The sequence below is a fragment of the Anopheles nili genome, chromosome 3 (assembly GCF_943737925.1).
Source record: "Anopheles nili chromosome 3, idAnoNiliSN_F5_01, whole genome shotgun sequence".
NCBI classification, from domain to species: domain Eukaryota; kingdom Metazoa; phylum Arthropoda; class Insecta; order Diptera; family Culicidae; genus Anopheles; species Anopheles nili.
The window spans coordinates 11,761,130-11,774,447 of NC_071292.1; the positions used below are offsets into that span (position 1 = coordinate 11,761,130).

Below are 13,318 nucleotides of genomic sequence, written 5' to 3' on the forward strand. Positions count from 1 at the left end.
TGTCAGTTTTTGGCAGATTGCGAGCGGAAATGACTGCTCCATCGAGCGTGGATCGTGTTCCATTGGGCGATCGTAAGGACACCTTTTTGGTCCGGTCTTCAGGTTCGTTTCGGGCAGGGGAATAATCGCAACAGCAGAGTAATCGCAGGAGTTCTTTGAACGGAAGCCAATGAATATGTATTTTAAGAGCTGTTGGATACAAAAAAATTACTTTGTAGAACTGGTTCTTCAATCTCAACCATTTTTGCCTTTTATTTCAAAAATTTGATTAATTATGAAAACAAAAAACTTCAAGAGCACTTAACTTTGATCCTTTTGTTAAATAACCCCCATGACTATGTGAACACATTTTACCATCTAAAAAAATCGTTTTGATCATAATACATTGTCACAAAAAAAGGCTGCTTTTCAAACGATCGACGACAAAAACAAGCAAATGCAGCTTGATCGAAAAGTTAACCATTCACAGCGATTAATGTGCGCTTCACACTGATATTGATGATCAGTCGTAAACTCATCCACTAGCTGGTTCCGATTGTAAATTCGTTAATTAATGCCCCATCTCGGTGCGACGCACGAACGAACCAGCTTACAGTTTAATATAATCGTCAAATTAAGCAGTACGAACGAAGGCCAGCTGTCCGCCGATTCCCGCCGCAAAGCCCGGTGCATTTTCTCACCATTTTCCCTCTCCCAAGCAGTTCATGTTCCCTGCGGTTTCGATATCAAACGCAACCGGTTGCGCGAAAGGGTGGCCGCCGTCCTCCCACGGCCGCTCTCTGATTTCTCGTTCGTTCCCAGCCGGCCAGCAAGGGGCTTCTCCTCGGGGGCGGAAGCGAACCCGCCAATCCGATCCAGCTCCACGGCTAGTTCCTCCGTGAGAATGGGAACGCCCGGCGGGAATACTCCTCGGGCGAGATTAAGCAAAGCCCCGACGCAACGCAAAACGCGATACGCAGCCCACGGAACCGTCGCCCATTGCGGTGACGACGACCGACGGTGCATAATTTGCCGGCGCTTTTCTTTTCGTTTTTCCACCCGCCCGGTGCGCCTCGGTGGCCAGCTCGTGTGACTCGTGTGATCACGCTGCAGCAACGTGAGATTGGCCACCTCGGTTCGGGGCGGATGCACCATCGCGATCGGCCACGTGGAAGTAACGCAGACACAGACGCCAACCGGTAGGGCAACGTGTACCGAACACCCGAGCCAGGGATCGGCTCGATTACGCAAAAAAAAAACGGGCCACCTTGGGGAATGGCGAAATTTGGTACCTTCGCGAGCCACGCGTTCCGTGAGTTCAACACGTGAGCTGTTGACTCATCGGACTGGATAACAATACCGAGCGCCATTGGTTTGACCTCGCGGTGGTCCATTTCGTCCTTTTGTGTGCGCTCTGTCCGGCAGATGGAGCGCAGTTGCGTTGACGTTTTGTAATCGAATTATGCGCGTCTCGGAAGGAATTTGGCGCATCGTTCCTGCTTGGGGCTCAATGCAAGACCGCTTCCAGCAGCCTCTGATTCACGCTCGCATCGGCCTAGTAACTTAATTATGCTCGAACTGATCGAACCACCAACGATACGTAGATGAATTTACCCGCACACACAAAAAACAACCCCTGGACACCCCAGCCGAATGTCGTAAAGACGGGTCTTATGTCACCAATGGCGGGAAAAGCCGACGCATAAAATGTACGTGCTAGTTCGCCGTACGGCTCCGGTATCGATTTTCGAATAACCTTGAGCGATTCCCCGGATCGATAATCGAGCATGAAAGTATGCTGCGCGCAGCAAGTGCGGGATATATGAGCTGTGCAATGGCGGACGGTAAGTATGTAATTGATTTTATATGCAATTAACACTAGGTAGCTTTGTGTCCTTTTTTTCAACCACTCATCCGCATGCTGCCAGTTGCTTATCTCTATCCATTGAAGCTACATAAATTGTTCCAGAGTTCACGCAAGGGACAAATGGCGTTCGGTGTGTCATGTTTCAGAAACAACGAGCAAAAACACAAACAGAAAAAAAATAATAATTTTCTGTCTCGCTAAACGAATGTTTGTTTTCCCGAGAAATTAAAATTATTAATCATGCACGTTTTCATTGAAACGCAATCGATATCGCCATCGCGTTAACACGTTATGTTTCATGGGATTGAGTAAATTTCAATTATGCTTTACTACATTCAATTCGTCACCGGGCAATTTTGTTCTTCGTCTAGAAAATAAAAAATAAACATAAACGATCCAACTTAATCGAAGGGATGCAACGGGCACATAACGGGCACCACCACCAGGTGACGATCGCCGGGCCGCGAGCCGTTAATGTGATCCCGATGCACATTCCCGAGGGCACAGGTCCCGTCATCACCTGGCATTATCCTGCAACAGCCGATAATATGATAATTCACCACAATTTCGCATCGTCTGCCAGCCGGTCACTACGGCAAAACACCGAAAGATCCCGAAGCAGCGTCATATTCTCGATTAAGACCGCAGATCCTAACCCTCGCGCGATCGTCCAGAGGCGCGATCACCAGCTCCGAAGGGACACTGCAACGACCAGTGGCGCGGTATCTCGCAAAACCCATTATTAGGCGTACCTCGGCTGCTGCCAAACGCGTGCCGAAGAACCTTAAGTAAGCGCGAACGAACGTGGCCCCGAGCCCCCGAAAGATTCCGATTCGAAGCCCCTGAAATGGAGCATCCTGTTGAGCCGGTGTTTCGATGGGGTGCGCTTTACTTATCGGTCGTTTCAATTAAGCGAAAGCTCTTCGCGCTGCTAGCACCCAAAATGTGTCGCTCGCATACGCTTCTGTTTTGGCTCATGAATGCGAACATTCTTTACATCGCTCCGGGGACAGTTTTGCTGCAGTTTAACATTAACGACATGTAAGTCGATTGCGTATAATGATGGTTATTTGGCGAAATTGTGCCCAAAATGAAACCTGAAAGTCTTTAGTTGAATGATGCGACATGTTTCCGAGCGTTTCGTTCAACGCAGCGGATATGCGACATAAATCCATTAAATGCGTCATAGCTTGTAATAAATACTTAACATTAAACACAACCAGTGATAACATTTCAAACTGTAGCGTGAATCTTGTATGAAATATTTATAAAACATTTCAACATACATGAAAAAATTTTGTCATTATGTTCAACATTTATACCCTAATAGTGTTCATGAATTTCCATTATTTTTGGTTCTAAAACACAAAAAACATTCAATAAACTTCGTTAAGAAGCCAGAGTTTAGCAACGGAAATAACAGAAACGATCCTTAGACGATTATTCATCCCGAAAGGGATGGATGGGACCGTCCGATAAGAAGCTCTAGTGGGAGCCAAGAAAAGAGGCACATTTTTACACGTTCAAAAAAATGCTAAGGATTTCCACCGGGATGATTTTTTGTCCGGCTTTAGCGGAAAGCAGAAAAAAACGATAAGTAGAGATAAAGAAAAAAGAGAAAGAGAAGAGAAACAGCAACAACGAAAAAAAAAATGGCAAGATATAATTTACAATACCCCGTGCCAATCTCGAGCCTTGCATCGGAAATTCCCAACATAATGACGCATCCGGAAATGGATGGAATTTTTTCGCCAGCGGTGATTCATGCTTCGTCATTAAAAGTGCCTCGAATAATGACTGCTCTAACGCATCGAGGTTAGCATGCTTTGTTGAGCAGAAGGAAATGTTCTGGTACTGTGGGTTCTGCAGTTTCACTAAATCAATTTTAACTTCCTATAATTAGTGTTTGAACTCGGAACTAACCAAAGTTTTATGAACAAAATGTAAAACAATAGATTCAAGTTATTCAAAACAAAAAAATTGGTAATAATATATAGCCTGTTTCTTTCTGTATATTTTAACTATGCAAAATACTTTGTTACATACTATTTATTACACAAACGGCGAATGAGAAAGGACACTGAATATAAATTACACATTCATTTAAAACTCCATGAGCATTACTGCTACAGACACTAGTGAGACATTTTCGCTGTTAACTAAATTCTTTGTCACTGTCCGGTTCTGTCTTATTCACTACTATCAACTAATGGATAGACAATGATCTACTTTATGATAAACTTGTCAAATACTAGAATGCATGAGAAGTAAAATGTACTGTACATTTGCTGACGTTGCACATACCTTCACTTGTTTGCTATTTGAACTGAGATGATCGAAATATTTCTTAAATGCACTTGGATGTGGGAAAACAAAAACATTTTATTTATTTTATTGCGTGAATAATGTCAAAACTAAAACAAAACAGGCTTCCCTTTACCGCGAAGCATTTAAAACATTTGAGTCTCGATTCGGATGCTAACGTTCCTATTAAAATTCCTCTCGAAGCGCATACTTACGATCTAAAATACGCTGCGAAAATTGTTCTTCGTCAAACAGTGATTCGTCCCTACCGATCCCGGCTGCCCGGTGTTGTAGTAATGATTATGAACATTATTAGGCTGACGCTAGGATGATGGCGTAGACGGAGTCGGAGCGACAAACGGTGTCCATTTGAGGCACGACTGATCGATCTTCGGCATGTTGCCTCGACGCTTGACGCGCTCCTCGTACTCTTCTAGAACATCCTGAAACAAACGTTGCCAGAGAAATTAATTAGCGCATACCCACGACGGGATGGCGGAATCGAATTGCTACATAAATTTTCCGAAAGTAAAGCTGGAAGCAAGAAATTGCCATTCCTTTACACCCGCCCATGCCCTTTAGGAGGCCTTCAATCATGTGCCAGTGATGCAAAAAAAATCAACACAAGCTGCGCACGTCGGATCGCTAGGAGTCAAACGATCAAAGCGAATTCAGCGCACCTGAAATGCAGTTATCGACGTTTTATGTGCCATTAACAGACACTTTCGCGTGCACGAAATTGCATTCAACTACCAAGATAGCCGCGTTGCATTCGCACTACAAAATAAAACAACTTAAGCTAATTAAAGAGAATGCCATTAGCGCGCGCAAAGACGGCCGCTCGTACGGAGGCCCGGCAACACGTATCATTATTATTCGCTCGAACAAGGCCTGATAAGGATAAAGATTAAACATTTCGTGTTTCATCCAAGCGATTACTCGGCGCTTTAATTTGGCGTGCATGCATGTTGCAGTGTTGTTATCGATTTCATATTAGCCAAATTACGGATCTTCAAATTTATCTTAACAAGATACCACGCGTAACGATTTCCAAACCATAAAACAAAGGTTACTTTATCGGTCTGCAATTCAAGGCCAACAAAACCTATTAATCAAGACTCTCGCCATCTACGCGATTGAACTGTACGAGTAAAGGTGCAAATGGTTCAATTTAAAATGCACTCCAAATAATTGAGCCACGATAAAGAAAACTCGTGTACCTAAAGGGTCTGTAAAGCATTTTGGTAAAGCATTTTTGGAGGATACGACAGGTGAGTTATAATCATCCATCTATGAGAAAATTGAACGAACATCGTCTAAAATATTATACGACCGTAAAGACTAATTTTAAATGTGCCGAGTGTTCGAAAAGATTGCTGCTAATCATCATCGGACGAAAAACCAAACCCAAATATGTTTTAGAGAGCACCCCGAACATACCAAAGTTCATTCGGAGGAAAATAAAATTTCAAGCCAAAAAACACCACCGCAACGGTCCACTTGCACACGACACGACGTTAGCAAAGTGCACCTTGTCGCTTGTTAGTTAGTTCCAGCGTTTTTTTTTTTGTGTGTGTTGCTGTCCTGAAGCTAGCAAGCTTGGAGAAAGCCGAACAAGTGAGCCGCTAGGCACAAGCTCTCGACCAGCCAAATCGGCGAAAATTGTTGGCTGCTTCGCAAAGCCATATTTTTCGCAACAGGCGAAATCCCGGAAACGTCCATCAAAAGGGCAATTACACGCTAATTAGCGAGATACGGCCAAAAAGATCCGGGGCACATAATTTCCTCGCCGGAGTGAGCGAGCAAGGGAAAGAGAAATCGTGATAGAGAGAGAGAGAGAGAGAGAGAGAGAGAAAAAGAAAGACGAGGTTTGGGGGAAAAGCGCAGAAAAAAGAAAAAACGAACAGAGATAAACCAACGAGGTCATCTGCTCGGACTGCTTAAACTGCAGAGGTGGGATCTTCGCAAAAGAAGCCATTCACTTGTGGTTTTAGCCTTTCCAGGCGGTACATTTGGATGTGCTCTAGTGATCGTGATCGAAACTATTTGCTTATTGACAGCCGAGTACACTGGCAGCGCGCATCGGCATTGCGCAAAGGCCTTGTAACGCCCTGGCTCCACGTGCGTGACAGCACCCGGCCAGCTGATTGTTCGAGGATCATTTCATCAAACTGTCAAATTTGTTGAAGCGTGCCAATCAGGTACCGTTAGCTAGTGAGCTGTTCCGGTGCAAAGTAGCTGACGATATCTAACACAGATCGGTCGGGCGCATCGATTGTTCCTACAATTTGTAAACTAAAAGATGGAAAACGATACGGACGACTGGTAGCAGGAATCAGCAATTAATGCTTCCGCACTGGGGAGAAGCCTTGCTAATTTCCGTCATGAACTCTTATCGGGCGGTGGAAAATCTTACGCTGCGCCGCATATCTAAAATCAGGGAGGCAGTGAATTTGAATTTAAGCTAAGCCTCACAGGAACCGGTTTTTTAGGCGTATGATAATTTCATTTGGGATTTTGAGTATATCAATTAAAAAATTAACTTAATTTACTAAGTTATTAACAGTCGAAATGATTATAATTTTAGCTGACCAAAATAATTATATTCCATCCAAAGTCTACATGTGATTACTATTCTTTCGGAATGGGTTAATTTGTAAATTCAAAATGTAATGATATTATAACACATTGACCAATTTTACGTAATGGTTTTGGGGTTCCAAATAATATTAAATTAAACATGTTTAAGGAAAAACTTTATGCCGAATTTATATATATAATCAAGAGATGAGCTTGTGAAATAGTAAATTTTGAAAGAGATTTACTTTTCCATGCATTTAACAATGCGTTAAAGATGTGAAGATATTGTTCATATAAATCCCCACGAGAGCTTTAAACAAATGAAAAAAAAATGCTTTCCGGATGTTGAACACTGAATATAACGTCAGGGAGTTTAAAGTATGGTAATTTGCAATTTTAAAAATATCGCGCTGCTTACACCTGATATGTGTGAGCTGCATATTAAACTTTCACGAGCGATTCTCAAGAAAACAAATTAAACTCATCCCATTTCGCAGATGGGACAAATCTTTTCGTTGTTGATGCTGACGTTGGTAGCTGTTCTCCTTGATCATAAGACAAAACAAAGACTGCAACTGCACCAGCTGCATCGTAATTCCTTCCTGGTGTTGAAAGATAAGCTACCAAATCAAATATAATTTACTTAAAGTGCTCAACAGAGCCAGCTTCCTTTGCTGCTTTCAGCTGAAGACAGCTCATCGCTAAACGTTAGACCACCTTGCGTGTGTGGTACACCTGTGAATTCTTTGGAGGCAGGTCATTCCAGCAAATAAAACGCGGCGGTTAGTCACGAAAGGACTTCAACACTATTTAGCACATCCTGCAGTTGGTGGGCTACAGAGACACTTAAATCGAAATTTTGCGATATAATTGTACCTCTGTTTGACGCCTCTCTACAACGACCAAACATGTGGCCTCTGCGGCAACGAAAAGGCTGCGGAATCGATGGTGGAAAAGTGGGAGGACCATTGGCAACCGAACGGAGCTCGAGTTAATTTGAAATTGAGCTAAAAGCTTAAGGTGCAACACCACCGTCGGGGGGGTTGTTTATTTTTCCAGCTTGATAAGTATCTGCTGCTCATGATTCCCTGCCCGGAGGTTTCGAGATGGAGGATCCTTATCTTACCGAACGGCAGGCAGTGCCATGGTTTAATGCATTTTTTAAGGTTCGTTAGAAAAGAAAACAGATGCAATCGCATGCAATCCGGCCAAACAAGAGAGCCAGCTGCGAATATCATTAGTGTCAATTTATTTGCAATCAGGTAGAGCCTGTAAGCCGTCATGGCTTGCTTTGTCGCGTTCAGCAAACCGGCAGTTTCTCAACATTGCCGCTCAACGATCGCATCTACAGGCATTGTACAGTTGATTAACTACCGCGAAAATTAAGATTTTAAAATAACCACCAACGATACATTCAAAAATTCGTGGTAACTTGTAGTTTTTCATTAACTCATTGCCGATATTCTGAGGGATTTTGGCAAGGTGCTCCACCATACAACAGCCGGCCGAGGAATTGTAATTAACAGCATTAGCATCCCAAATGAATTCAATTTAATCAGCACCCATGTAGAATATTTACTGCAATCTACAGCTCTCTATACATTGTTGCCAATGGCATCCGATCTTTACACCCTGCGACGTCTTCAATCAATTTTCGCGCAAACTGCGCAAAGTGACTGGTTCACGAAATCGCGAGTCAATATGGATGCCTGGTGGCGTTTTTGCGTCATGGACCAGAGTCAACAGGCAAGGGCTGTAATTTGGACACATTGCCAATCGCCTGCCAGCACCAAAGGCTGTTCAAAAACGATGGTACACACAATCAATTCGATAAGGAACAGGACCCGCGGTTAATTTCGAGAGGATGTTTGATCGTCAGCAAACGGCCAAAGAAAAAAGAATAAAAAAAATGCAAAATGATAATAAACGAAATCGAGAACGAATTCTACTCTTGAAGAGTAATTTAAAATTTACAAAAAAAATGGATAAATAAATAAGAATGCTTATTCGAATATAAACAGGACGCTGTGCTTTCGTTACAAAGACATATCACACAAATATGATTGATTATCTCGCTGTAATTAACAATAATTTTGCAGACTAATAAAAAAGGTATTATAACTAACGTCAATAATACCTAAAACATCAATCAGTCTGTACTCAAACAGAGCAGTGTTGTGTAAAAAGTGTAACTCCAGGGAGTTTACTTTTGAAGTCAGTGTGAATATAAATTAAGAGCCATAACAATAAATTATAATGATCTCTAATGATACGATATGGTACGATGAATGCATAATTATTAACTTTCATCCCCTTTTGAAAGCATTGGACGTCCGATTTAAAACAAATATTACGCCAAAGCACAATTCAACTTCTAATTCAAGTTCGAATGTGTTTTAATTTTTTGCTTACAAAAAAACAACGAGAATGCCCGAAAGGCATCATTAATGATCCTATTTGAAATTGAGCGACATCTGTAGTTGATCCTGGCAACGTATGAAAGATTACCAAGCTCATTCGTCAGCTGTGATGATATCACAATCGTATATTGGATAATTACAGTTCATAGTGAAAAAAAAAGATTAGCCACTTACCTGTTTTTTCAGAATGATGTGTTTGCCTTTCCAGTATTTCATCATACCAAGCGCCTGCAGCGTGCTGACTATATCGTAGGAATTAATAGCCATTTCCTGAAATTATTAGTTTAAACATACATCGCAGTTTAGAATATGACAGTGGTCAATTTGTGACTTAACTATTCAAAGAGTTGAATCAGCAGTATTAATTATTCAAGAAATTTTTATATTTTTTCAATCATATGTGCTATTATTGCTTTTTTTAAACAACCGCCTACTTTGGAATCAATTATCGTTGATTTTAGTAAACGGCCATGAAAAACAAATGCAAAAATTGGATTGGTCACGAAAACGCATTCTTTGAATAATTCATGCCGTAAAGCGAAATAATAGCTGATATGTTGAACAATGGTACAAAATTGATTTCAAAGACATGTTGTGTTTCCTGCTCAATGAGATGAGCCACCAATTATTTGTTGAAGCACCGATAAACTTCGGCAGCTGCGTCACGATTTGATGCAATAAGTTTAACGCGCTAACGTGTTTCCCACTTTTGTGCACATTAGTTAATGCAAGCCACTGACCAAACTACTGGTCATTTTACCTGTCAATCATCAGCGCCATAATGCGATGGTAATCAAATTTAAGGTGTGAAACAACGCTTATCGTACCGCAAAGAACACTGATCCAGACGTGCCTGGAGAAAAATTACTTCATCACTTTCTCATCTTGTCGAGTAGAGTAAACTGTTGGGCAACTGCACCAATTACCGGACCGTTTGTCAGGATGATGCTTTCATAGTGCGTTAAAAAATGCAATAAATTCAAACGTGTTTGATTTTATCAGCCGCCTCGGGGATATAATATGTCTCATCAAATATTCAATGACAATTAAAGTCGATCGAGATCATGTGACCTGCGGATGTGGCGAAACACGGTTGAATGTAATTTAAAAATAAAAGGCAATTTTCACATTCATCCTTGATTGATGAGCTCACCAAAATCGCTAATTATACAAAATTGAAGAGTTTTGAAATGATGAGTTATGTAATTACGAAGGATAAAAAAATGTCCCAGAAGGATAATGATATACGAAATCGCTCTGGTAGCTGCACATGCCGTCATTTATCAGTTTATCATTTCATATTATCGGTTTATCATTCTTATATACTTAAAAAAAACATAACATACCTGCGATATATCCTTTATGCTGAGCGTGGTACCTGGCCGCGAGCACAAGTACGCCAGCAACACATCCTTCCAGTACGATCGATACGAAATCAATCCTAGATCGGAGAGGGGTTTTTCTGGTGATCCTATTTTTCCTTCAACTCGCGTCAATAGATAGCCTGTAACGAAATGCAACAAAAAGAAGCGCTTGCATTATAGATGCTGTTTGCATGAAAAATTATTTAATAACTACGAGCACCCCTACATAGTATTTTCCGCCTTAACGCTTTTACATTATTCTGTTACGTGTTTTATGTTTCATGTGCTGCAGTGATTTCCAACGAACTATATCATCACCGACAGCGCGCCGTCAGAGCAACAGTCTGGTAAACGAAATTAAAAAATCAAGAAATGCGACCGAATGCCATCCGGAGACAGAGGTCGTATTCCGATACACGTCGGTCGAAGGCATTCTTACATGCTACCACAACGCTAACCACAAACCGCCCATCCACTGCGTGTTTGCTTAATAGACCCATTAATAAAATTAAAATTATTTATACCGGAGCGACCCAAATGACAGAACAACCCCATGGACGTCTCCAATACACCTTGCTCAGTTCGCGAGTTGGTGCATAACAGTGGAAGACAAAATTTTCGTTCTAGCTTAAACTACTCGTCGGGTCGGATTTAGCAAATAATACATATTAAGTATATTACACATGCAGTGACATAAAAATGCTTGTTCGCTAGTGTTACAGGCTTGTCCGTGCGTGCGTCATGATTTCATAATTTTGCTTGCTCTCTTGGGAATCCAGCGGACCGTTCTATCGCTGGAACATTGCGTGACAGGAGCGAGAACAATTTTTTTTCCCAACAACCATTTTCTTCACCGTACAAACCCTGCAGGCCAAACGTTAGCCGGCCGGTGTTACGTGTCTTGAGAGGGAACAGGAATTAAATTGAACCGCCGCAAACTGAACCAGCTTTCGAGCCCATCGGACACGGGTCTTAAGCCGAATGAATACGATTGGGGCACCTTAAGCCGGTGTTCCGTTCGTGAGTGTTTCTGGGGGACGGCGAGACTGCTACCGATCTAACGGCGCACGAACCGGCCACAGCAGGTGATGTTCAGGATGGCAGAAACTGACAGGACTGCAGACACGGTGTTTGACTTGTTTTGGTCTACCATATTTTAGCGTACATGTCCCGGTAGTTTGCAACCCGCCTGAAACCGCTCCGGGGACTGGTTGCCAGGCGGGTTATCGCCATTTCAAGGTTACCGGCCGTATGGAGATCAATGACCAGCGAAGCGAAATCGTCTTCCACTTTGGACCAACCAAGTGACTTGAAACTTTGAGATTTTAACGACAAACTCTGGATGATGCCTGACGTGCTAACTCAGAGTTACTATTATAGAATTGATTTAAAGGAATCTTAGTTACTCCTTCCACTACTGCGGGGAGCCCGAAGCTCTTAACTTAAATTCGAAACAAAGGCATAAAATCTTTAAATAATTCCATCGAAAGGTGACAACAAAAGAGCTTAAGTTTCAAGCAACCATGAAATGATCATACGATTTTAAACAATCTCTTTCCAGTTTCAGGCCGGGTCAAGTACACCAAGCCCACACTTAAGGGTGTCCCTCCTGAACTCACCTCCGAGAGCAGGAAGAGATCGGCTGCGGGTCCAGTTCGATAGTAATGAGTGTCATAAATCTGATATTCGCACAACCCACGCCAGAATGCCGAGTTCGAGCTGGACGTGGTCGCAGCAGCACAACTGATGTGACCGGCAAGATGTTGCAATCTAGTTCACTCGGGAATCGGTACGAACGAGCAGGAAAGCGAATTCGATTCGAAAGCCGTAGAGATGTGGGCTGCAGCGACCCACGTTGGCGGTGCGGGATTTGCTTTCGGCAAAAGGCAGTTCCAAAACTCATTAATTGCGCTTTTGGATGACCTCTGCGCGTATGCTTCGTTCTGTGCAATATACGTTGCCCGCGTATGGGCAGCTTGTGCAAACGAAACGTATATGGCGACAGCCGATTAAATATCAGCAACAGTTAACGGGGTTCGAAAGAAATTAAACACCAAATGACCCAAAACCATTATCGACAACCACTTAAACCTTCATGCAAATCTACGATGGGAAGTGTTTGCCTTGGATAAATAAGCTTTTTCCCATATGTACACCCGTAGCGAATAATGAGGACTTAAATCTAAAAGTATAACGGTACAAAAGCGATCATTGAACAGATTGATATTATCTGGTAGTTTTTAATCATATTCTAGTAATGAGTTGAACGGCTACAGATTACTTATATGCATTTAATTACATATGCAATTCATGTTTCATCCATTGCGAGCGAAAGCAAAGCGGATGCTCTCTGATTGTGCACAAAGTACGGCGCAAATTTTCCCCATCGATCACACCAATAAAGCAAGGACAAATACATGTCGGGTTCGTGAAGTGCGCGCTTTCCATTGCGAAAGAAACTAAACGTGACGCTACCCACCGACGTCAGCGGAAGTCCCAGGCCGGAGAATGCGAATGCTTCCTTGTATCATATCCGCCCGCTTCCGCTGTGTATTGGTGTTAGGAATGGAAAATTTATTATATCATTTTACACCGAAGGCGTTCATTTTATGTACATCACACCAACAAAGCCAGCATGCGACTGACTTCGTGACGGCGGCCTTCTTTCACCACTCGGTTCTTCTGCTCGTATGTACTACAACTGTAAGCGCCACTGCCACCATCCCGAACGACGGTAAACCTCGAACGTACAGAAAAAAAACCCCTGTCTCCATGGAGGAGCCGAGATGATTCACAAGTTTTTT

The 13,318-nt window shown here is 42.5% G+C and overlaps 1 protein-coding gene across 1 annotated transcript in view; it reads right to left on the bottom strand.

Moving 5' to 3' along the window:
* Positions 1 to 4,473: 4,473 nt before the first annotated feature.
* Positions 4,474 to 13,318, bottom strand: part of LOC128723515 (histone acetyltransferase KAT7) — a 47,626-nt gene continuing 38,781 nt past the window's right edge. The window contains exons 6-8 of the mRNA XM_053817269.1: positions 10,497 to 10,654; positions 9,325 to 9,420; positions 4,474 to 4,593 (exon numbers count right to left, since the gene is read on the bottom strand). Coding sequence (XP_053673244.1) covers positions 4,474 to 4,593; positions 9,325 to 9,420; positions 10,497 to 10,654 — 374 coding nt within the window. The remainder of the gene's footprint in view (positions 4,594 to 9,324; positions 9,421 to 10,496; positions 10,655 to 13,318) is intronic.